Source organism: Fusarium falciforme, chromosome 9 (assembly GCF_026873545.1).
Source record: "Fusarium falciforme chromosome 9, complete sequence".
Lineage (NCBI taxonomy): Eukaryota > Fungi > Ascomycota > Sordariomycetes > Hypocreales > Nectriaceae > Fusarium > Fusarium falciforme.
In genome coordinates, this window is record NC_070552.1 from 1,439,734 (window position 1) to 1,463,638 (window position 23,905).

Sequence of the window (23,905 nt, forward strand, 5' to 3'; positions counted from 1 at the left end):
TTCATGGGTGGTTTCGCGACACAAGAGGTGGACATAATAAACAAGACAAGTCCAAAAATGCAAAAAAATAATGGTTGTTTTTTGGTGGCTTTTATGTAGCGTGGAGAATGGCGGTTGCGATGATGCTACTCTTTTTTCTTGTTGATCCTTTACGGGTGGCGATATTCAGCGCCGTTCGGCGTCGGAACTCTCATCCCGAAACGTCAACCGTTTTATCGGTCGCAACGGTGGACTCTCTGCGCAGCAGCGCGCACCACCTGCGCGTTGCGACAAATGCGGTGAATGATAGAGGGCTTGCAGAGGACATAGTGGGCGCGTCTTGCATTTCGCAGGCGCCTTTATTTGTTTATTGATTTTTTTTTGTGTGCGCTTCCCCTTCGGCGCCGATGGCCGCGACCACCCGTGACGGAGACCTTTCATTGGCCCCACGTCTCCTGCCCCAAAGCCGCGGACATCCGTCGCCGGAGGTGCTTAGGCGCTCCGGCCGTCGGTGCGGGGCCATCGGGGCCGGCCGGTACTTACCCTGGAGGTTCGTTCGGCTCTTCTGAGTCACAAAATCTCCACCCTTTTTCGGCCGTTGAATATCGGAGGAGAAAAGGTCCAATTGACCCGCAATTGAACAGTCAATTGATAGCAACTTCTCACCTCACCTCTAACTCTTGGAGTTTCCCGTATTCTGGATGCTGTACAATGGCCATCATCATGCATTTAGGGGGCCTCCTTTTGTTGGGGTAAAAAAAAAAGAGGGAATCCACCTCCAACACCGAGGTCACCTGGACCGGGAATAATCATCCATCGTCCTGTCACGTACACCCTACGACGCCTCTTTTTCCTTCTTCCCCCCTCCCCTATCTACATGTCGTTGACAGGGCGCCCTACAACAACCTAGTCAACTAGAGAGGACCCCACGACGGCCGGACTTCAGCAAATGACAATGCCTAGAGCACGGAGCGCCGAGGGCCCGATCGGAGCGGTTCATCATGTGTGGGGCGCGATATCGGCCGAAGATGGATGGTAGAGGGAGAAAATCCTTTATCCAGCTGATAGTAGGGAAAGGAAACCCAATTCCGGCTGGGCGAATTAATAATGCTTGGCTGTATATAGGAGCCTCGCTGACCCCAGAATCGAGATCCTGCCGTCCCCCCCACGCAGAGTCTATTAACAGTAGCATCTGAATTGGAACACACTCCTCCCCATGTCCATTGCCCCATTGTGTCGACGACAATGTTTGCCAGAGATGTAGAGAAGACTCCGGCCTACCGGCAGCCATCCGTCGATGCTTCCGAAGAGCCTCAGGTCCTCAATCCCACAATCTCAAACACCAACGCTCCCCCGCCTCCAGTCTTTGACCCGGACAACTTCAACCCTCCCGATGGGGGTTTCCGAGCCTGGTCCCAGGTGTTTGCCGGCTTGCTCATCAACTGCCTCGCCTGGGGCTATCCAGCCACCTTTGGAGTCTACCAGTTGCATTACGAGGAGACATTGGGTCTTCCATCGTCCCAGATCTCGTGGATCGGTTCATGCCAGACCTTTCTGACCTTTGCCTTTTGCGGTCCGGCTGGCCGTCTCGCTGACGCGGGGTATACTCGAGAGACAGTTGTCGTGGGGAGTATCTTGGCTGTGCTCGGATCCTTCATGACAAGTCTCTGTACTGAGTACTGGCAAATCTTCCTCGCCCAGGGTGTCTGTACCGGCATTGGCCTCGCCCTCATCTTCATGCCTGCTGTCTCTGTCGTCAGCTCCTACTTCAAAACTAAGAAAGCATTTGCCCTAGCCGTGGCTGCCATGGGCACCGGTGTGGGAGCCATCGTCTTCCCAGCTACTCTGCAGTACCTCATCCCTCAGATTGGTTTTCCTTGGGCCGTCCGGTGTGCTGCTTTCGTCGCTCTTGTCATGGCCATCCTTGCAAACATTATTTTGAAGCCCTACTTGCCCCCAAGGAGATCCGGACCCCTGGTAGAGTGGGAGGCATTCAGAGAACTTCCATATCTGTTCTTCTCCCTTGGTGCCTTTCTCAACTTCTATGCCCTGTACTTTGGCTTCTTCTATGTGAGCCACTCACCGCTTGTCCTTGCCCAATATCTTATGCAATTTACTGACTTGAGACGTAGATCAATGTCTATGCCCGTAATGTTATCGGCTTCACATCTGTCGAAGCAGTCAGTCTTCTGCTCATCATCAATGCCCTGAGCATCCCTGCACGACCCATAGTTGGCTATCTCGCAGACAACGTCCTGGGGCCCATTAATACCTTTCTCATCGGTATCGTCGTACTCGGAGGAATGGTCTATGCCTGGATAGGCGTAAAAACCGTTACGGGAATGTACGTCTTTTCCGTCTTCTTCGGATTCGCGAACGGCGCATGTCAGGGCACCTTTGTGGGAGCCAACGCCAGCCTGACCAAGGATCCTCGAAAGATGGGTACTAGGTTTGGTATGGTTCAAACAATCTGCGCCTTTGCTAGTTTGGCTGGTGCACCGACTGCTGGTGCCATCATCGACAAATCTGGCGGCGACTTTGTCTGGGCCCAGGTTTGGGGCGGAACTGTGCTCTTGATGGGAGCCTCCATGGTCATGGCTTCTCGGATTGCCTCGAGCGGCTGGGTTCTCTTCGCCAAGATATGAGACTGAAGAAGAGAGAAAACAAGAGAAGATCGAGTATGCTTGGAAAGAGGGAATGGAAATCAGGGTCATTGACGGAATGAACAAGTTGGAAAGAGTAACAGTTAACCAAAAGCAATCAGTTAATGTCTAAATTGAAAGCTGCTCTAGAGGCAGTCGTTTTTTATAGTCTGCGCAACTGGTGCAAAGCCGTGATAATGAGTCGGGCGATCTGGCTGCCGTCTTGCCAGACAAAGTCATGCTCGCCCCTGAGATCCTTGAGCACCTGCACATCAATCCCCTGCTGGGTCAGAAGAGCCGCCATGTTGTCGATCTCGGGTCCGTCGATGAGAGTATCCTCAGGCGACCATGCAAGGACGGTCAGCTTTCCACTAGTCCATCTATCCTTGAAGCTGGAGCCGAACCGAGCCGGGGACGCCTTGTTCCAGGCAGTCTGGTCTTCACCGAATGCAGAGGAAATGAAACCGGCATAGTTGCCACCGAACCTCTCGTTGAGACCGACCAGGTCAAAGATGCCAGAAACACCGATGATGGCGACGGGAAGAGGTGCCTGCGCATGGGAAGCGAGGACATCATCTCCCATCAGTAGTTGGAAGGCAAGCGTTGCGCCGGCAGAGTGACCGACCAAGATGTAGTCGTCTGCCAACTTGTACTTGCCCTGCAAGAAGTTAAGAGCTGACCAGATATCTTCAATGTGGTCAGGGTGTTTGGCATCACGGGCCTCAGCCTTATTGGCAGAGTCATGAGGGAACTCAGGGTGAGGTGACAGCCGGTAGTCAATGCTGATGAAACCCTTGATATCCTCCAGCGCGACAGCACCGGATATAACAGTGCGCTTGATGGATTCCGCGAAATCGTCCTCGGTGTTTCGAGGGTCACGCCAGCCGCCTCCATGGATGAACCTGTGGGCATATCAATCAGCACGTCGACACAATTGCAGATTCCACATGGCATCATACACCACCCAGTAGCCCGTTTCCTGGTCAGGGCGGTCCTTGAAGCGCCACACGCCCAGCTTCTGGCGACTCTGCTCGCCGTACTTGTGGGACGTGTAAGTGAGTCCCAGGGACTGATCCTTAGCAAGCTCCGCCATCTTGGTAAACTTGGGGCGAGACAATTGGAGCTGTGAAGCGGAGCGGGATATCAGGGTGACCACAGAGGCTGAGACTTGTGGAGACGGGTGGGAGGAATCAAGACTTGGCCAAGGATGGCGTCAACGTCAGATCGTAAGTGTTTGATGGAAACCTCGTGGGATTCACAATTGCGCTGAGGCCATTCGCGTGGGGGCTGAAGTAAGAGTCAGGGTGAAGCTTGCATCGAACGGCTGTTGATGAGAAGAGTGAGGGGTCTGGTTTGTGGTGATGCTCCGCTCTTCCCATTCGCCAATCGGACGCTCTTTCCACTTTGTCGGGTCCCTCTGGTTTGGCAGATCGCACGACAGCTTTTTGGCAAGAGCGACTGACTGTTGTGTCGCAAGCTCCAGTGTCAGCGGGAAGGAAGGAGCTCCTCCCGCCCGTCATGGAACTCAAGTTCCTTCCATGAGCCGCTCGCGGAACAGCGGATGAACGTGTTCCGTCCTTCCGTCTTCCCGTCTTCCATTTCCACTTACATACCTTGCGACACCTTATTCCGGATGACTTGGACTAATCATCTACCACCATAGACGATGTCTTCCGATAAACACCAAGTTTGTTCGCCAGCGAAAAAACCGGAATCACCAACTGTTGGGTGAAAGTGGCCCGCGCTCAATTATACCAGCAGAATGGTGTGAATATGAACCAACAGAACGGAAACCATGGACCGTTCACGGAACCATCGGGCGAGCCTCCGCCAAACAGCTAAGCCACCCCTACAATTAACATCCTGTCTGACCTGACGTCGCATGCGGCCTAAGAAGACGCGGGGCATGGGTTCGCGGGACAAGGGATGCACGTGTCTGCATCCGGAAACCGGCCATGGATCATCAAATCAACGGAGAAATATTCTGAATATTCCCGAATCACAGTTGCACCTTGCAACTTGGACCGTGTGCTCGCGTGTCGCTGACACATGGAATGGAAGCAGGGTTCCGCAGCGACAGGTTCTAATGCTACCCGAAGAAGGATTTGACGGCGGCCAAAAGCAACTCATGATACCACACAAAACAGGATGGTTTTTGGCCCCTGTCCACCTTCCCGCTGCCGATGGAACCCTCCAGGGCCATGTCCCCGCGGTTGCTTGCTTGCTTGCTCTCTTGATGGCCTTTGCCTCGTCGTTTGCGCGCTTGCAATAAGCGCAAACCCAAAGGAGATTGACGACGGGGTATTGCTGCCGAATCCTCATGCAGCAAGCCCAGACGAGTGACTATCGTTTCGACCTGACGGAGGAGTTGTCCAACAAGGGTATCAATCGTTCTGAGCCCCCGGGACGAGACCGGGCACTTGACAAGGATCCCACGCTCGGCCTCCCTAGAGCTGAGACCGAAACGGTGGCTGCTCAACGCCCTAGCATGGAACCTTCGACAACCTGGATGCCTTTCCATATCTTCGGGTTCGCGCCATCACGGATGAGACCCGAATGGGTCTAGAGACTGGGGAGGAGTCTTGGAGATGTATCATGAATCTGCCTTTCACTAACGTTAGCTGAAGGATGAATGTCTGGACATTTTGCTAGCCAGGAACAGATGGCCCCGCAAAGCCTCAACTCTCTGGCATGTCGCATGATGTACCTTGGTCTTTGAGTCCATGCGCAAGGCGAACCCACCGATCTAGTTATCCTTTCTCGGCCACCCGGACAGTTGATGTTGCCCGCTGATGGTCTGAAGCTTGGACAAGAAGTTCGCAGGTTATCCTCAGCGTATGTATGATCTGCTCTCAAGTATGGCGTGTCTCTAACTGGGAGTAGCCCTCGATAGCCTCTCGCGTCGAACAATGCTCCTTTGTCTCGACAGATGAATGCAACCTCTTTCCCGGCTTCGCTATCCGCCATCCAACCCAAGACCTGCTAGCACAATTTGGCGCATCGCGACAAAGCTTGTCATCGACAGGCTACTACGTATGCCACCAGAACAACTGTCCCCTGTCACTCCATCCCCTGCCCTCGCCTATTTCTTCACCAAACGAGGCGTTGACGGGTTCCACTTGGAACTCAATAGAGGAACCGGCCCAGGAACCGCGTAATGATCTTTGCTTCCTGCATGGGACTTTTACCCCCGTGCCTCCCAGATGCAGCACCGTAAGCATGCCCCAAACGGTTTTGAGCGAGTGTGCGCCCAAACAAACGCCGGTTCACATCCTCTCTCCGGCTGGTGGCACCGTCCGTACCTTGCAGGCACGGGCTTACACCCATGCATCATGCAGAGCAACTCTGGGTTGGGTCGCCGTTGCTAGGTGTGAATCACCCGCACTGCTTGTGCCTAGATCAGTTATGTACCTCGGAGCTAGTTGGTGTTTTGCACGAGTGAGATATATCTCACGGGGATATCACCCGGTCCCCCCTTTGGTATCACCCATGTCCTGCCTCTTGATGTTTCCTTTTATCTTTTCCGTTCCCTCTCTACACCCTCTTTGACGCCCAAAGGCTGTGCCATGCTCGAAATCGATCTGCACTCGTGACGCTGGAGCGCCATGGCTGCCAACCAGCACATCGACCTTTCCGAGGACAACTCGGTTGCTTTGGTTAGCACCGTCATTGTCTTTATGGCCTTGAGCTGGCTCTCTGTCGGCCTCCGTACCTATACAAGAGCCTTCTTGATGAAGAGTTACCAAATGGATGACTGGCTCATGCTCATTGCTCAGGTATGCTGCAACATTTCCTGTCCTAGGCATCCCGTCAAACAGCTTCTCACCATTCTACAGGGAATTTTTACTGTCTCTTGCGCTTTTATCCTCGAAGGAGTGAAAGAAGGACTCGGCCGACACAATGAAGCTATTAAAGACGATGCAGCTGAGGTCAATGCTCTCAAGGTAGGCAACTTGCAACCGGAGCACCTATTCATGACGAATGCTTATTGTATCAGTGGCAAGCTTTGGCGACCGCGACTTATGTCCTCGACATGATGTTCATCAAGCTGAGCATCGGTGTCTTCCTCCTGCGACTGTCGGTCAAACCGGTGTACACATGGATCATCTGGATCAGTTTGGCCGTCATCACCATCTGGAGCACAGTCATCTTTTTCTGGAACATGTTCCAGTGCAGTCCCGTCGAGAAACAATGGGACTTTAGAATTACCGGTGGTCATTGTGTTTCTGCAGACCAGATCGTCTCAGCCGCCTACGCCATAAGTGCTATGACTATCGTGTCTGACTGGCTCTATGTGAGTCAACATTCCCATCGATCTAGTGAGAACTAGACATATTGACATGGCACAGGCAATCCTACCTATTCCTATGCTATGGACTGTTAAGATGACCAAGACAGCCAAGGCGACCGTTATTGTCATTCTGGGCCTTGGTATTTTGTAAGTTATATACCAGCTACCGCTTTAAGCAACTCTTCTAATCCTCTCTCAAGTGCAAGTATCGCAACGCTCGTCCGTCTACGATTTCTCGCCGATCTCACCGACACCGACGACATCCTTTGTACGCGACCCCCGACTCTGTTCTGGACACTAGCTAATCATCTTGTAGTTGCTGGTACTGATGCTATGGTCTGGACGCTTATCGAACCAGGCGTCGCCATCATCGCATCCAGCTTGGCCACCATTCGACCCCTTCTCCGGGCTATGAAGATAAGAGGCTTCGAGTCCACCGGGAACACCTATGGCACAGGCCATTCCGCTGCTATGCGATCCAACGCAAACCGATCCAAGCCTGGTGTCATGCCAGGTTTCGGCCCCAACGATGTCTCGTTGATGAACGTCGAGCCGAAACACGATACGATACGAAACATCCCGAACGATATCGAAATTCCTTTACCCCCTCACAGGGGAGTACCCAACGGCCCTCTGTCGCCCGGCCAAGTTAGCATTGTTAAGAGCGAGATCTTGGTCATCCAGGGCAACCGGTCGCCGCCGCCTTCACCCTGGCACGCCTCGGCGCAAATTTCTTCACCGAACAATTCGTTTGAACAAATACACGACCTCGAAGCGCAAAGCCAGGATATAGACCGACACGGAATCGGCGGCAGGAGATGATGGGTTTCACGATACGACATATGCCGTCAACCGGCATACACTTACTTCCCTTGTACACTGACTGTCTCACTACAACAACAATCTTTGCGGGGAATCTCTTTAGATGGCTGGGGAAAATGGGTCAAGGCGTTGGAGAAAAAGGCCTCGAAGCTGAGTTGCGCGAAGGCACACGATACCAAATGGGTTTTTACTTTGTATGATATTGGTCCTCCTGGGGAGGGAGATCCATGGCTACCAAAAGCTGGGGCCCACGACGGCCACTGGCAGGACGCATTTTGACAATGCTGGCACGTTTTCTAACTCTTAATGTATTCATGACTGCATCAAACAAAGACCAGAGTCACAAGGGCCTTCTCTTGTGACACACTTTGGTACATGTAACCATTCCCGATGGGCAACTTGATTCTTGTCTTGACCAGACTACTGCCTCATCCCCAAACATTCGTTCCTTATCCGGCACAATACGGAATTGGGATCCGTGTTTGAACCCCTCTCTCTCATGCAGTTGCCTTCTGACGCAATCGCTGTTGGAGAAGTGTGCGGGTTTCGCGATTGCCGAAGAGGCCCGTGTACTATTGCATGACAGGGCGAGGCCTGCGCAAATGCGACACACTGCATGATGTACTAGTGTTGGGTATCTGTTTCTCTTTTTTGTTTGGGTCTGCTTGCTCTTTGATATCCATGATCTGAAAGCATAGTTACACGTAATGCTTTATGCGATACCTGTTGCCCCTACCGCGCTGCCAATAAGGCTCATATCCCTGGTCCGCTTCCGTCATGGCTGGACCGCTGTGCATTATGTGATCTTGAGGTCCTCGGGAGAGACTTCCCAGTCTTCCTCCTCATCCCAGAAGGGGGCGAGGCCGAACCGGCCCATGATCTTGCCCATACCAAAGCTCTCACCTCCGACGACGCCGGGACGGGGCTTCTCGTCGTTCTCCTCCACGATGACGGCAGTTGTCAGGAAGCCCGGGTCTGGGCTGGAGCCCATGTCAAGTAGGAGACCACCCCAGTCTAGGGTCGTGCGACCCGACTTGCGCACCTTAAGCTGGCCTATCATGCCGCCCTGTGTCATGAGGCTCGGCATGAAACCATGCTTGTTCTCCGGGTCGTCGGCGCCGTTGTTGAGACCAGATGAAACCAGATCCTCCAGTGTGAGATCCACGGGGTTCGCGTCAGCAGCGGCTGGCGTCGATTCGAGGACATTAGCCTCGGTGGGCTCGGGTTTTACCTTGCTGACGAGTTTGGGCTGGGCGACCTGCTTCAACGGGGGCATGATAGGAGGGAATCGGAAGAGATACAAGCGGCCGTCCTTGTTGCTCGGTGCCGCCTTCTTGCCATCTTCGCCCTCGCCCTCTGTAATCTCGATAGAACCGAGTTCGCTGCGTAGAAGCGCTAGGTCGAGATCGGCGAACTTGTCTTCCAGCTCTTGAGCCGTTGCCTTCTTGGACTTGGGCTTGGCTGCTGGTGCCTCATCGGCTGGCTTCTTCTCCTCGGCTGGCTTAACCTTAATATCCATATCGATAGAATCATCTCCTGGTTCCTTTTTGATGATTGGTTTTGAGTCTGTCCAGGTACCCTCTTCTCCTTGCTCGACTGCCTGGGCCTCTCCTGCGTCGTCGTCCACCCAGAGACTCTCCTCCTCGCCGGCCGTGGCTGGCGCATTCTGTGCATTTTCGGCAGCCTCGAGCTCGGCCGTTGTTGCCACCACAACACCTTCTTCCTTGTGTTCTTTTCGGTAGATGCCCATGGGCAGGACGCTGGGGGCGCGGGTGCTTAGGACATTCATCATGGCTTCGTCCTCGCTGTCGAGTTCCTCTTCTGGTGTGTGAACGTGGAGCTTATCGGCGTTGATTCGTGCCTCGCGGAACCGTGACCCATCGGCCTGAGCAAAGCCAGGCTTGGATTCTGACTTGAAGCCTCGTCCGAAGCCGCCGCCGCCAAAATTGCCTCCTCCTCCTCCTCCGCCAAACCAGCCTCCACCTCCGGAAGAGCCTGAAATTGTTAGAGAGCCATCAATTGTGTAAGAAGATTCGCATCTGCGCCTTACCTGCTACGCCCGACGAGAAGGGGCCACTGGCGCCGGAAATTATTCGTCCGAAACCACCTCTGCCCATGGCATCACCACGACTCCTCTTGCTCCTGAACCGTGAGCGTCCTCTCGCTCTGCGCTCATCTGCCTCTCTCTCACGGGCCTTTTGCTCTTCCTGGCGAGCCAGCTCCTCTCGTTCTGCCTCATCTCGACGGATGTTCTTGGGACGAAATCGACCGACGGTGGCACCTCTGGTCGCTCGAGCGACTGCGGCGCCGCGAGTTGACGCGCTTCGAATGGCTGGAGTCGTGCTCCCCGAAGCTGCGGTAGAAGCTGCTGGGGCAGTTGAAGGGCCTGCGCTGCTCTCGCCAGTGGCAGCTGGGGCGCGTTGGCCAGCGGCCGCAGCTCCTCTCCGGGTGCCCCGGGCAGGTGCCCTTCCGCGATTCATACCCTGGTATTTCGTTGACTGAGGGGAAGAGCGTAATTGGGAGATGAAGTTGTTGTCGCAAGTAGGTTACTCATAGGAGAAGCTCTACAAAAATTCGGATGGATCTCGAATGCCAAGTTCAAAGTGGGGTGCGGGACAAGTGGGGGATGGCAATTCTGCCGTCGCAAGTGGTCACCGCCTTTGGATAATGCGCTAAGCCTATCCTGGTTAAGCATACTTTGGCGCGAAACGTCACAGGCACCAGCCACAACTCAGGTAGGAACGGGCTCTCAGTCAAATAGCTCTTCATTTTGGGCTGGAGATAACATCAATGTGCTGAGAGATCGGACTTCTGCACTGAAGACTACCTACTACTCAACAACCTCGACTGTTTGGCCTTATCGTATTAGTAATCCTTAGTAGAAGGTTTGATGTCTTGAAACAACCCACCATTCTGGGCATCTGGAATGGCAGTTTCTTGGTCAGCAACCAAACCATAGCCCTGCCGCAGCTGCTGAAAAAGCCACCCTCGTAGTTGTGCGACAAGCTCGCGGCTTTCGATGAAAATCTCTCTATTTCGAGTCACCAGTAGCAGCCCTCGAACCTGCAGCTACGGGGCTGCTGATCGCCCTGATCCCTTCCAGCGCTCGGTTATGCCAGATTCGGAAGTGCGTCTGGGGTTCCATTGGTCAGCCTGTGATGTCAGCCTCCGACACCAAGTGGTTAGTATTGCACCGATGGAGCGGCCTGGTTGATGAGCCTCTGCTTTATTGCAGATGATATGGGTCTACATAAACCGCAGAGCCCGACCGTCATGTTGGCTGTTGTTTCTCTATCCAAATTTTGGTTGAGCCCAAGTTCAACTGGTTCCATACATACATACCTACCTACCTGTTTACAGGCTACCTCAACAACAAGTGACGCTACCTTCTATACACTACCTACCATGGGAGCAAGCGAGTCTAAACACTCGGGCTCTTATTACGGCCCTGGCCAAGGATGGGACTATTCTGGTCAAGGCAAGCCAGCTCCTGGTCAAGTTCCCGTCTACTACGGATCCCCAGGCTGGGATGGTGGACAAGGCGCTCCGAATAACAGTGGCCAAACTTATGGCCAACAGGCTTATGGCAACCCAGCATACGGTCAAAGTTATGGCCAGAACCTCGCACCACCGAATCCTCCGCCGTATACCCAAAACCCTCAAGGATACGGACAGCCCCCTCCAGGGCAACCAATGTACGGACAACGTCCCCAGAGCTCAAGTGGCCCGCCTCCCAGTGGCTACGCGCAGCACAGCCCACAACTGCGTCCTCAAAGCTATCCTCCCCCGAACGCGCCACCACAGTCTCACCAGATGGCACCAGACAGGCCGTTTGGTCTCTTCGCTTCCGACTTTATGATCTTCCTCGATGGGAGCAGCAGTCAAAAGACCATGACTATCGGAAGACACCCCGGCGATGTACAATATCGCGCCGACATCAGCTTCGGTGCCCATCACAAGATGCAACTCTTTCGAATGAACGGCATGAATCAGATGCTGATTGCTGGAGCTAAGGGGGTGGGCTTCACCGGTAGCAGGATCAATGTCAACTGGGCAGACGGCCGGTTCACCGAGATGAAGTCTTCAGACCCAAGCAAGATCAAGTTTGATGTTGGCGGCAACACTTTCCTATGGGTCAAGGCGGAGAAGAAGGAAATCAGTGGTATTCTCGGTAGAGAAGCGGGCAAGGGCTTCAAGCTTGTGCGCCAAGGCATGGAAGAAGAGGCACTCGCCGTCTTTAGCCAGTCAGCCAAGTTTGACTATTCAAAGTCTTCGGGCTGGTTCTGCTTCGTCGGCCGAGGGGCGTCTGGGCAGATGGGATCGGACTGGGCAAACATGGCAGTCTTGGCCATGCTTAAATTGTGGCAGATCAAGGCATTGTCCAAATTTGCTGAAATCACGGGAGAAGGGATAGGCGCTGTAGCGGGAGCTGTGGGCGGAGGATAAGATGAACGTTGTTGGATATATGATAGGCGAGCGTGTATTGTGATTCTTGTCTTTGGTATATGATGTAAATTGTAAAATTATCATGAAAGCCATGTTCATGTGCTCATAGACAACGTGAATGGAACCACCAACGTCATGCCCGATCATTGACTGGCAAGTCCTATCGGAGACACATAAGAGCCTGGTCGCCGAATTGGTCGGCAATGCTCCCTTCCTTGATGATCATTGCTCCGATCCAATCTCTCCCAGCCTCCACAGTTTTCGCGCCGAACTTGACGACCACACAGCTTCGGACGTGTGCTGCAGACCAAAGGATACCGCCTTGAGTTTCCTTCTCGAGTCTCTGCAAGCGCCAACGCTCATGGTCTGAGAGGTTTTGCTCGCCCGCCGCCTTCGCCTCTGGCGAACGGAAATCCCTGGCTCCAATTCGAGGAAGTGCGGCAAACTCGCTCATGAAGAACTCTCCCAAGGACTCCATCTTGCTTCCACGCAAGATGAGAGTCCCAGATATCGCCAAGTTCTGCATCATGTCCGGGAGTGATCGTCCCACAGACTTGCTCGCTTCTCTCGAGAGAATGATCGAGTCTCGCACCAAAAGCCTTTCGGTAGAGGCGTCGGGTTGATCGCAGAGCCATATCTCGTTGCGCCCAGACCATTTGTGGAAACTCCAGTTTTCTCCACGGGCTGCACGACCTTGAGTCACCCAGTCCAAAAGACACAGAGAAGCCCGGCTCTTGAGTCGGAATATCTGTGTCTGCGCATACACACTGTCCTCGAACGGCTGGACAGGGTCCGGAAGAAGACACATGGCGGCATCATCGTCGATAGTGACATTCAAATTCTGCCGCGTGGTGACATCTGCTGAGGGAGATTTGAAGACCTTGGTATGTCCCTGTGTAGCGATGCTGAGTTTCGCTTTCTCTCGGATATGGATGGTCAAGTTGACGCTGTCCCCAGCAACAAGGCCGCCTCCATATGATAAAAGAAAGACCAAAATGCTTGGTTGGGTTGGTGAAGGCGCAGGCGAGATCAGTTTCAGTGGATACTGATAAGTCATTGCTTGGAGACCGCTCCCACCAGCAGGTAACAGACCAACGACGATGCGGCCATCACCGGGGGAGGAAGAGGACGGAGGGAAAGGCGATTCCATTTTGGAACCATATTGGTGATGTGTATGATTTAAAGAACGAGAAGGAAAGAATGAAGGGCCAATTTCATCTGATATAAAATATCTCCATCTTGATCATGAATAGTAGAAGCATTTCCTCTCAAGTTGAAACAAACAAGCCTTGATAAGAGTGCGTGGATTGTGGCTGGGGCCCCGCTTGTTCTGGGGCTGCGAGCTCTAGAGCGGAGCTTGGGCCTCAACAGGGGTGGCTTGAGGTGGCTCAGCGCAGGTGGCTCAGGCAGCTCTCTCTCGTTAGGCGGCCACCTCCCCTCGCCGACGTTCATCCGCCATCATCCAGCACCAGAAACCGCCCACTTTCCAAAATAGCTTGCGCCGTCATCCACGCGACATTCGACGCGCCAAGTGGCCAGCAACACCATTGTCGCCCCCGCATCGAGGGTTCAAGACTGCAAAGTCCATATACTCAATGCCAGCCTCGCGACTGCCTCTACGAGAGACCATGGACAATAACGCGACCCTCACCCCGACCCCCGATCCCGACGGCACAACGCGTCGTCGTTCGGGACGCGTCGTGAGAGCGCCCGCCAAGTTCACCCCCGAGCCCGCCACTCAATCCTCAAACGCGAAGCGCAAGCGAGACGATGCAGATGATGACGATGACGACGAGGATGCTGAGAATGAAGTGCCTGATTCCGATGAGGAGATGAGCGACGAGCCCGACAATGAAAGCGACGAAGACCACCCTGCGCCGCGCTCCAGAAAGAAGTCGTCGCAAACAAGTCGCGCAAAGAAGCCATCCAAAAAGCCCAAAATCAATGGATCCCAGCCCTCGCGACCTGCGCGAGCTACCCAGGCTGCCAAGAGCCTTCCCAGCAGGCCCAAGAAGACGGTTCGCATTGAGGAGGCGGCCGAGAAGGGAACCGGCCTTTTCGGTAGGCGCACTCTCGGCTTGATGCGCGCTTTTCCGATGCTAACTTTTCTCTAGCTGATCTCTTTGGTACTGGAGGAGAATCTGTCGAGTCGGTCGTTACAGAATGGGTGCACAAATACCGCGAAGACGAAGCTGCAGCCATGACGGACCTCGTGAATTGCATCCTGCAATGCGCCGGCTGCGATCAAGAGGTCAACGAGGACGACATTCGGGACCCCGAGAACATCCCCAACCGACTGATTGATCTTCAGAGTGTCTACCAAGAGGTACCATTGTAACGCGCCTGAGGCTTCAGAAGTGGCACTGACAGGATGATAGCAACAAATCACAGATTATCCTCTAATCTTCAGGACCAAGTTTACGCGGTCCTTCCGCGACATCCTAGTGAGCTTTTTCGAGGAGCTCCTCTTGGCCATCCACGAGGCCAACCTCATTTATCAAGATGAGAGTCTAATCGATAATCTCCACGCCTGGCTGGCCAGCATGTCTTCATCGTCTCTCCGACCTTTCCGCCACACCGCTACTACCATATCACTAGCCGCTCTGACGGGGCTGGTGAGGGTGGCGGACAGATTGGACGACAGAATCAGCCATGTCGGGATTCGCCTGCAAAAGGCCAAGAAAGCCAAGAGCAAAGTCATGGCAGCAGACCATCAGAAGGAGCTGGACAAGAACAACAGCAACCGCAAGATCTGCAGTGAAGCGATTCAATCCTTCTTTGACACGGTTTTTGTTCATCGCTACCGAGATGTTGACCCCAAGATCCGAACTGAGTGCGTCGAAGCACTCGGAAACTGGATCCTGGGCTTGCCAAACGTCTTTCTTGAGCCAAGTTACCTCCGTTACCTTGGCTGGATGCTGTCAGATACCAACGCGCCGACTCGACATGAGGTTCTGAAGCAGCTCACCAAGGTTTTCAAGCGAGACGCGTCTCAGCTTGGCCACTTTATTGACAGATTCCGACCTAGGCTCATAGAGATGGCCTGCAAGGATTCTGAGGTCTTTGTTCGCGTGGCGGCAATTGGCTTGATTGATGTTCTTCGTGCCAAGGGCATGCTGGAGGCCGAAGAGATTGATGCCATTGGAAAGCTCATCTTTGACAATGAGTTCAGAATCCGAAAAGCCGTGGTCGGATTCTTTGTGGCGTGCGTTGATGAGGCCCTCGACTCGAAGCTAGAAGACCTTGGTGGCTCAGAGGTGATGGATGAGATACCCGCAGGAAAATATGAGGATGGAAGACCACAGGATCCCTTTGACGCACCTCGCGCCGACTGGGCTGATCTCAAGTGCCTCGCCGAGACGCTCGCTATTTACGACAGTCAGATCGAGGAACACCATCAAACCGCACAGAGCCTGAGGCTAGACGTCGCTGTGGATCTTTTGGAGACAACAATCCCCGACACCAGAATCTCGTTGGCATCGCAGGTTCTCTATGAGAGAGTCGAAGAGATCAAGGACTGGAGGATATTGGCAGGCTACCTCCTCTACGACCACACGACCAGCTCAAGGTCAAAGTCCAGGGGCAATGATGCAGAGAGGGCATTCAAGAAGGCGGTCGCTCCCGCGGCAACTGAAGAGGCGATTCTCTTGGATGTTTTGAGTTCAGCAGTCAAGTCAAGCCTTGCCCAGGCTAGTGAGCATGACAAGGGGAGAAAGAAGCTGCAGACAACCGATGGGTTGAGCTCTGAGGACATTGCGCTTGAGCTTGTCAGTCTCATCCCCAAGCTCCTCAGCAAGTTTGGCGCCGAACCGGATACGGCAGCGATTGTCCTTCGTCTGGCTCATTTCCTCAACCTAGACGTTTTCCAACAACTGCGACAGGATACCAGCAAATATGAGAGCCTGCTTGATGAGGTCAGCACGCAGTTTAACCGACACGACGATAAGAGAGTCTTGTCCGAGGCAGCCACAGCTTTGCTGCATTCACGACAGTACGACGAACTCGAGGAGCTGACTGATGGCAAGCTCTCGAACCTATGGGAAACTGTCGTCACTGCTCTTCACAACTTTGACAAGACTTGCGAAATCTCATCACGAGGAAACCTCGCCGAAGCACCTCTCAAGGAGCTGTCGACAGTTCTTCTCAAGATCAGCAAGTTGGCAAGCATCTCGGATTGCATCGACGTTCTGGAAGCCGAAGGTGGCACTGAAGAGTCACCTGTATCACCAGCCATCCAGATCCTGGCTAACATTGTGCACCGGGGCAAGTACGAGCCCTTGGACGACGAGGACCTCGATGATCTCGAGGACGAGGTGGTCTCGTTTGCCATCAAGAGCTGCCAATTCTACTTCATGTGGAAGGCCCGGGCATTCTCCAAGCTGCTTTCGTCTGGCGTGAATATCGCAGATGCTGATCTTGATCGCCTATCCGTGCTACGGCAGACCTTCCGTAGACATCTCATCGAGACGCTCTCATCTCGGGCTGCCATCGACCAGCTTCGACTATTCGCTACCGGAAGTCTTTGCGATCTTCACCTCACTTTTGCAAGCCTTCGACCAACAATCGAGCACTTTCGTCCTTCGTCAAGCTCCGAGTCAGAGGCAGCGACGGGTGGCGAAAAGTACAAGTCACTGATTCAGGAGATTGAGTCAGGCCTTGTGCCCGAACTGGTGGCCATATTTGACGGCGCCGAGCGACAATACGCCAAGAAGTCAAAGAAGGATAAGACGCTGAACGAGCCAGCTGAGGATGAAGATCCAGTGGCTGATGACGAAGATGAAGATGAGGATGATGAGGACGAGAGCCTGTCTGAGGAAGAGCGGTTCGCTGCTGAGCTCAAGGCCGAAAAGGCGCTCTGTGAGCTCACGGCCAAGTACGTCCTCGCCATCACAGCGAGACTCGTAGACCACCGTGGCGCTCATGCCGGCAAGCTACGGAGACGTCTACTCCGCAACCAACACAAACTCGGCCACAACTTCAAAGAAGTCGTCGCCTATCTCGACGAGGAGAAGCTTGCTGAGCGCACGAGAAAGAAGGCCGCCAGTGTCCAGCCCCCCTCCACCGCCGCCGTCTCCAAGACCCAGAAGCCGCAGCTCAGCGAGCCCATCGTCACCATCGGGGACGACGACTCTGACTCGGACGACATCTTTGACGACACGCCGCCGCCCGAGGAGGGCTCGCGGGAGGATCTCCGGCGCAAGGGCCTCCTTGAGGAGGATCCCATCGACGACGACGACGAACACGAAGAGGAACGACCAGCTCATGAATCAGATGATGAAGTTCTCGGGGATTAAAAGGCGAGGCTGTCTTTTTTTTTTTTCTTTCTTTTTTTTTGGCTTCTGCAAATGTGTAAACGGTGGACACGATGCTCTTTTTTATCAGGCGGGAACTCTTGGACTTTTCTCTACTGTTAAGTTGCGACTTTGTAGGCTCACTGTCTCAAACATGACCTCCCTTTTTTCTATTGCTTTCTGTGTTTCTATCAAGGTGTAGCCCTCTTGGTCTCCCACACGTGTGTCGTCAGGGTTTGGAGTCTGGGTATGTGACCGAAGGAAAGCTCGCGGCGTCTAGAGATTGTTGTGTGTGCGAAAGAAAAGAAACCCAAGTCAAAACGTTTGTTGTCATTGCAACTTATTTTATTCAGACAGTTTCCTTTTACGCCCTATTTTTCCTGGTGTTGTCCGGGTAAAGGAAATACCTACATGTACCTATGAGCGCCGCCGAAATGCAAAACTCCACGGCCCAAACTCTCTGGCTTGCCCATTTCTCCGTCCGTGAACCAAAACAGTACCGTCAGACTCCTAGCCTGCTATCCGTGTTCCAAAGAGGTTGTACATTCTCTGCCAACGCTTCCCTTCTCCCGCGTCGGCCTTGCCTGGGTCAGACTCTAAAACTTTGACACCGTATTGTCGAATACAGCATGAAAACGGCCGACTAGACACCGGCGCCTTATCCGAGTTCCTGGTCTTGCGAGGCTGGTCGTCCTCATCGTCGCTGTCACTAGGGGGCTTTCCCTTTCGAGCAGCTTCTTGCGCTTCCCTCTTCTTAGTCTGGGCCAGACTCTTGCGCTCTTCCAGTTCTCCCCAGAGTGTGAATAGTCGGTCACGAAGCATCTGCAGATCCTTTGTCCCGTGCCTCAAGTTGGACGCATCGAGGTTGAGAAGACACTGAGCAGCTTGGTTGTCGACCGCAACCCACATCCTCTGCTTGCTTTTCTTCTCAGGGACAGCAGCGTCTTCAAGTTCCAGATAGAAGCGCCATTCCCAGTTGCGCTTGACTGCAAAGTCGTCCAGTGTACTCTGATCTGCATCTTCCTCTTCCTCTGAGCCACTGCCAGAGAGGGATTCCTCTCCATCATCCGAGAGGATGTCAAACTCTCTTTCTTTCTTGGGGCGGGCGAAATCCACGAGGTCCGAAGGGAAAAAGTTGACGACTCTGACATTGGAGCGGTAGTTGGTGTTTACAAAGGGCAGTTGGAGCTTCACGTCCTGCCCATCAATGGTTGTCTGGTGATACACAGGTTCAGTCATTTCAGCCACGAAGCTGGTGGGCTTGTCCATGTTTTCGCATTTGACTGTAGATGCAAGTTAGCAGATCTGAGTGTGACTTGAGGTGAAGCCTAATATTACCTCGGGAATTCAGGTCTGAGATCTCAATAGGTTGCTCATCCTTCTTCTGGCTCAGCTGAGCTTGTGCACGTTTTGCTTTCCGTTTCGACCTGGAATTCTTCTTTTTGGGTTCCGACTCGGTGGATAACTCTGACTTGCGTTTTTGGCCTGCCTTGCTTGCCTCGGCCATATCCTTGATCTGGGTTTTCTTGAGGCGTTCATAGTCTCGCTTCCTTCGGAGGGCGTCCTTCATATGAGGATTGATGTTCTCGGGGTCATCTAGTGTCAGTGGGCAGATGTTGAGTTTTGGTCCGTTGGCACCGCGGTCTTCTCTCAAAAAACCCTCCAAATTGGCGTTGTTGCGCCCTAATTTGATCTGAACGTTCCGGATAGACACCCATTGGCCAACTTTGAGGTTGGTCTCACGAATTACAGTGGCGTGAGGCTCCCAACATGTGACTTGGACGCATCGTTTACCAAAAGGTCCTGTCCAGTTGGAACTGGGAGTGGAAGAGGTGTCCATGAACTTGTCGGTGTAGCCATACGGATCGCCATCTCGTCCCCCAGGGAGATCCCCAGTGTAGCTGAACTCATAAAAGGATTCATTCTTAGTATAGTCGGAAACCCAAAGTGTCACCTTATCGCCCATGTCGTAGGGCGGCTTGACGACTTGAACCACCATGTCGCAGAACATGCCATCCTTGATATTTTCGAGGAGGTTGAACTTGTCTTTGACATTTGTCGATGTGAGTACCATACTCTCAAATTCGACTTCTGTTGGGAGGCGGTCTTTGTCGATGCTGTGGTACATCTGCGAGACAAAGGCGTTCTCCTTGTTATCAGGAAGGCGGTCCTTGGATTTGATAGGATGATGAAGTGCGACTGAGGCATCAGCTGGGGGCTTGGGAATTTTAGAGGCTTGGTATAATGCGATGGCCGTTTTCCAGTTGGTTATGAGCGAAGGCATGTCCATTTGATACTTTTGAACCTGAGAAGCCGGTCAGTGAGGATGCTGTCCGTGGCATGCGGGGGCACGCACTTTGGCTGAGCGAATGAGTACGACATCGCCACAGCCAGCTTTTGGCATCTCATTGCTAGGACGGAAAATGTTGAGACAGATTGAAGATTCAGTGTCTTGTTCAACTGAAGAGTCGTAGATGCGAAGTTGGCATTTCCAGTCTGAGCGCGTGTTAGCGTGGTAGGAAGAGATGGTGATGATAGAGTGGCTCACCAGTGCCTCTGGTCGGAACAGGAGCACGACAATCGACGATAACACCAACGACATTGACCATGGAATTCTGGCGGATCTGGCCGTCAAGGATATTACGAATCGAGACATAGCCCGGAAGTAAGGGTGGCGGCGACATTGTAGCTGACGAAGGAGCTGCGAGGCAGTTCCCGCATCACGAGGCAAATGACAGTGAGTAAGAGGATCCTTGATTGTTTGCAGCTTTACGCGGTCGCGTATAGTCACAGTTGAGATGTGACGTCGTCGTGTGATGGGGAGAGGGTCAGTGAGACGCGGTGGTCCATGGCGTCTGAGCGTACATGATAGGGCCCAGACGCGTAGAGAGGCTTGCCCCTCCATGTCTTTGTATCGCGACAGCACGTGACGATGCATGTGATTTGACCGTTCATCTTAATTTTGTGGCAAATTGCTTTGCTTTCATGTGAATGGGGGGAGGTACAGTAATAAAATTGAAGACTGCAGATACTGTATACAAATTGTTGAGGCAGCAGTGTTTGCCAAGTACCTGATGCGTCAACTTCAGGCACCATCCATCACCCACCGCCTTTCAGTGAGGAGAAGAGGTTATTTGCCTGGGCTGCGAGTGGGTGAATGAAGGGATCCATCCATCCATCCATGCGTGCGTGGATGATTCTGGACGCTTTCCATGGCGCCCAAGTTTCTGCCTGAGACCTGAGGCTGAAATCACCCGACCGGGGCCCTTTATTTTGGCACAGGCGGTAGCGGCTTCTTTTTGGGCCTAGCTCTCCTGGAAGTCAGTGGTGACTGTTGCCCGTCGCCCAAAGAAAGACTCGCCTGCTGGGTCAATCATTTCAACGCCCTCCTAGTCCCCGGTCGACCAACCCAACTTAAGCCTTCCTCTTTCACCTTCTCCATCAACAACAAAATCTTCCTTCTCCTCCTTTTCCCTTTCCTCCTCACATCTCTCGACTCTTCCCGCCATCTTACCCAAGCGAGGAACCTTATTGAGCCGGCCTATTTTCATTTAAACGCTGAGCTCCCTCCTTCTCGTACATCTTTTGCGCTTCCCCCCGCACAAGAATTTGCTGCTGCTGTTCACCTACCAACGCCCCCTCGTACCAAAACAAAACCAGTCACCATGGCTGAGCGATACATCCCCGAGCATCGCCGCACCCAGTTCAAGGCCAAGAACACCTTCAAGCCTGAGGAGCTCCGTCGTCGCCGCGAGGAGCAGCAGGTTGAGATCCGAAAGGCGAAGCGTGAGGAGAACTTGGCCAAGCGACGAGGTATTGGAACCGGTGAGAACCGCCCTGGCGCTTCCCTCGGCGCCGCCCCCGACAGCGACGATGAGTCCGCTCCCACCGAGTCTCAGGTATGTGCTTCATCTTCCGTTTCATCTATGCGTCGTCTACTTCGCCCGAGGCGGCCTTGCAAATCTCGTCCGTCCTTCGCTTCGCCCCGTCCCTCCCGCCTGTGATGTGGGGGAAAATAACCCATCTCATGGAACCCCACATTGCGTATGGCTCGGTGACCTGAGCAGAGGCCGACCACGTTTGCCATGACGCTCACGTCCCGCTCCATGGCCCTACCGCCTCTGCGTGCCCTTCAACTTTCACAATCCTAGCCTGAATCGTCACCAAGAGACCCCTTGCTGACCCCTCCTCTTAGCTGAACGAGGACCTTCCTCAGATGGTCGCTGGCGTCTTCTCGGACCAGATCGATGCGCAGATCCAAGCCACCACCAAGTTCCGAAAGCTGCTCTCCAAGGAGCGCAACCCCCCGATCGAGGAGGTCATCAAGACCGGTGTTGTCAGCCGCTTCGTCGAGTTCCTGCGATCCCCTCATACCCTTGTCCAGTTCGAGGCTGCCTGGGCTCTGACCAACATTGCCTCCGGCTCCGCCACCCAGACACAGGTTGTTATCGAGGCCGGCGCTGTCCCCATCTTCGTCGAGCTTCTCGCCAGCCCTGAGCCCGATGTGCGGGAACAGGCCGTCTGGGCCCTCGGCAACATTGCCGGTGACAGCCCTCACTGCCGCGACTACGTCCTCAGCTGCGGTGCCCTGAAGCCTCTCCTTAACCTCCTCGGCGATAGCCGTAAGCTCAGCATGCTCCGTAACGCGACCTGGACTCTTAGCAACTTCTGCCGTGGCAAGACCCCTCAGCCCGACTGGAGCACCGTAAGTGACCAAACATCGAACCATGTGAACGCAAGCTGATATCTGCCCTTAGATCGCCCCTGCCCTCCCTGTCCTTTCCAAGCTTGTCTACTCTCTCGACGATGAGGTGTTGATCGATGCTTGCTGGGCCATCTCTTACCTTTCTGATGGATCCAACGACAAGATCCAGGCCGTCATCGAGGCTGGCATCCCCCGCCGACTCGTGGAGCTGCTCATGCACGCTTCCACCTCTGTCCAGACCCCTGCGCTGCGCTCCGTCGGAAACATTGTCACCGGTGACGATGTCCAGACCCAGGTCATCATCAACTGCGGCGCTCTGCCCTGCCTTCTTTCTCTGCTCAGCTCCACCAAGGACGGTATCCGCAAGGAGGCTTGCTGGACCATCTCCAACATTACCGCCGGCAACTCGTCCCAGATCCAGGCCGTTATCGATGCCAACATCATTCCTCCTCTGATCCACCTTCTCCAGAACGGTGACCTGAAGACCCGCAAGGAGGCTTGCTGGGCCATCAGCAACGCCACCTCTGGAGGTCTGCAGAAGCCTGAGCAGATCCGATACCTCGTCGCTCAGGGCTGCATCAAGCCTCTCTGCGATCTCCTCGCCTGCCCCGACAACAAGATCATCCAGGTTGCTCTCGATGGTCTTGAGAACATTCTTAAGATTGGCGACCTCGACAAGCAGGCTGCTGGCGAGAGCGGTGACTCCATCAACCGTTACGCCCTCTTCATCGAGGAGTGTGGTGGTATGGAGAAGATCCACGACTGCCAGAACAACGCCAACGAGGAGATTTACATGAAGGCCTACAACATCATTGAGAAGTATTTCTCTGACGACGAGGAGAACGCTGATGAGGGTATGGCCTCGCAGCCCGCCGGCCCCAACGGCACTTTCGGCTTCGGCGCCAACGGTGCTGCCCCCTCTGGCGGCTTCGATTTTGGCAAGGGCAGCGACGCGATGGACATGTAGGGCCTGACCTTGCAGCAGCGTTCTGAGAGGACAATGCATGCCTTTTGATGACTTCCGACTGGATATCCGAAACGTGGAGCAGTCTTCAACCCTAGCATTATAGTAGCATCACGACCCCTTACCCAGTACAGTTCTACCAGACTGTCATTTTACCCCCCCACCCCTATGATATCACACACCCCAACCCAACCGCGTCTTTTTAATGTATCTGGAAGGTTTATGCGAGGGAAAATCCCATCCCCGCAGACTACAGGCCCTATGGTAGCTTGAAAGCTCCAGCCTGAGAGAGGAAGAAAGTGAGAGAGAGCGAAGACAGCGGAGGCGCTTCGCATCTCGAGAGGAGTGCCGGAGAAGTGGCCAAGGCGGACGAGTCGACGTGGAGGCAGAAGGGCATCATGAAGGGTGTTGTCCAGGCCCACAAGACTCGCGCAACACGGCGCCGAAGGAGTCTGGCAGCATCATGTATGATTGATGCGAATGGAGGTGGAACCCCGTGCTAGTGCATCGGGAGATTCCGAGATGAAGCTTGAAAACTGCGGCTGATTCACTACCAAGTGGTGGTGTGTCTGGTTCAACAGTAGCCAAACCCGTAGTCAACAAAAATAAGGAGTGTTTGCCCCTCATTCTATGATCCGCATGGCTTTGAAGTTATGACATGTGATGCTGCTTCATGGTGTGCAATGAAATCAATGTCTCTGGACAATCGCTTGTAAAAGGTCTGTCTAAGCTCAAATTGTATCCGGATAATTGCGAATTCATTCC

The 23,905-nt window shown here is 53.8% G+C and overlaps 9 protein-coding genes across 9 annotated transcripts; 5 read left to right on the top strand and 4 right to left on the bottom strand.

The window, feature by feature from the left end:
* Positions 1 to 1,224: 1,224 nt before the first annotated feature.
* On the top strand, positions 1,225 to 2,624 carry NCS54_01132600 (Hypothetical protein; the record flags this gene model as incomplete). Its single annotated transcript, XM_053156606.1, has 2 exons — positions 1,225 to 2,049; positions 2,112 to 2,624. 2 exons carry the CDS (start codon positions 1,225 to 1,227, stop codon positions 2,622 to 2,624), a joined length of 1,338 nt encoding a protein of 445 aa, XP_053012581.1.
* Positions 2,625 to 2,784: 160 nt separating this feature from the next.
* NCS54_01132700 (Kynurenine formamidase) lies at positions 2,785 to 3,714 on the bottom strand (the record flags this gene model as incomplete). The annotated part of the gene is made up of 2 exons (XM_053156607.1): positions 2,785 to 3,523; positions 3,581 to 3,714. 2 exons carry the CDS (start codon positions 3,712 to 3,714, stop codon positions 2,785 to 2,787), a joined length of 873 nt encoding a protein of 290 aa, XP_053012582.1.
* A 2,512-nt stretch (positions 3,715 to 6,226) lies between these two features.
* NCS54_01132800 (Hypothetical protein) lies at positions 6,227 to 7,734 on the top strand (the record flags this gene model as incomplete). The annotated part of the gene is made up of 6 exons (XM_053156608.1): positions 6,227 to 6,397; positions 6,458 to 6,565; positions 6,619 to 6,915; positions 6,971 to 7,059; positions 7,113 to 7,180; positions 7,229 to 7,734. 6 exons carry the CDS (start codon positions 6,227 to 6,229, stop codon positions 7,732 to 7,734), a joined length of 1,239 nt encoding a protein of 412 aa, XP_053012583.1.
* Positions 7,735 to 8,530: 796 nt separating this feature from the next.
* On the bottom strand, positions 8,531 to 10,214 carry NCS54_01132900 (Hypothetical protein; the record flags this gene model as incomplete). Its single annotated transcript, XM_053156609.1, has 2 exons — positions 8,531 to 9,729; positions 9,785 to 10,214. The coding sequence occupies 2 exons, from the start codon at positions 10,212 to 10,214 to the stop codon at positions 8,531 to 8,533; spliced, it is 1,629 nt and encodes a 542-aa protein (XP_053012584.1).
* Positions 10,215 to 10,947: 733 nt separating this feature from the next.
* NCS54_01133000 (Hypothetical protein) lies at positions 10,948 to 12,180 on the top strand (the record flags this gene model as incomplete). Its single annotated transcript, XM_053156610.1, has 1 exon — positions 10,948 to 12,180. One exon carries the CDS (start codon positions 10,948 to 10,950, stop codon positions 12,178 to 12,180), a length of 1,233 nt encoding a protein of 410 aa, XP_053012585.1.
* A 160-nt stretch (positions 12,181 to 12,340) lies between these two features.
* NCS54_01133100 (Hypothetical protein) lies at positions 12,341 to 13,330 on the bottom strand (the record flags this gene model as incomplete). Its single annotated transcript, XM_053156611.1, has 1 exon — positions 12,341 to 13,330. The coding sequence occupies one exon, from the start codon at positions 13,328 to 13,330 to the stop codon at positions 12,341 to 12,343; it is 990 nt and encodes a 329-aa protein (XP_053012586.1).
* Positions 13,331 to 13,775: 445 nt separating this feature from the next.
* Positions 13,776 to 17,474, top strand: NCS54_01133200 (SCD domain-containing protein; the record flags this gene model as incomplete). Its single annotated transcript, XM_053156612.1, has 3 exons — positions 13,776 to 14,241; positions 14,295 to 14,506; positions 14,559 to 17,474. The coding sequence occupies 3 exons, from the start codon at positions 13,776 to 13,778 to the stop codon at positions 17,472 to 17,474; spliced, it is 3,594 nt and encodes a 1,197-aa protein (XP_053012587.1).
* A 507-nt stretch (positions 17,475 to 17,981) lies between these two features.
* Positions 17,982 to 20,376, bottom strand: NCS54_01133300 (Protection of telomeres protein 1; the record flags this gene model as incomplete). Its single annotated transcript, XM_053156613.1, has 3 exons — positions 17,982 to 18,754; positions 18,810 to 19,776; positions 19,828 to 20,376. The coding sequence occupies 3 exons, from the start codon at positions 20,374 to 20,376 to the stop codon at positions 17,982 to 17,984; spliced, it is 2,289 nt and encodes a 762-aa protein (XP_053012588.1).
* A 760-nt stretch (positions 20,377 to 21,136) lies between these two features.
* NCS54_01133400 (Importin subunit alpha) lies at positions 21,137 to 23,143 on the top strand (the record flags this gene model as incomplete). Its single annotated transcript, XM_053156614.1, has 3 exons — positions 21,137 to 21,370; positions 21,667 to 22,176; positions 22,229 to 23,143. The coding sequence occupies 3 exons, from the start codon at positions 21,137 to 21,139 to the stop codon at positions 23,141 to 23,143; spliced, it is 1,659 nt and encodes a 552-aa protein (XP_053012589.1).
* Between the last annotated feature and the right edge of the window lie 762 nt (positions 23,144 to 23,905).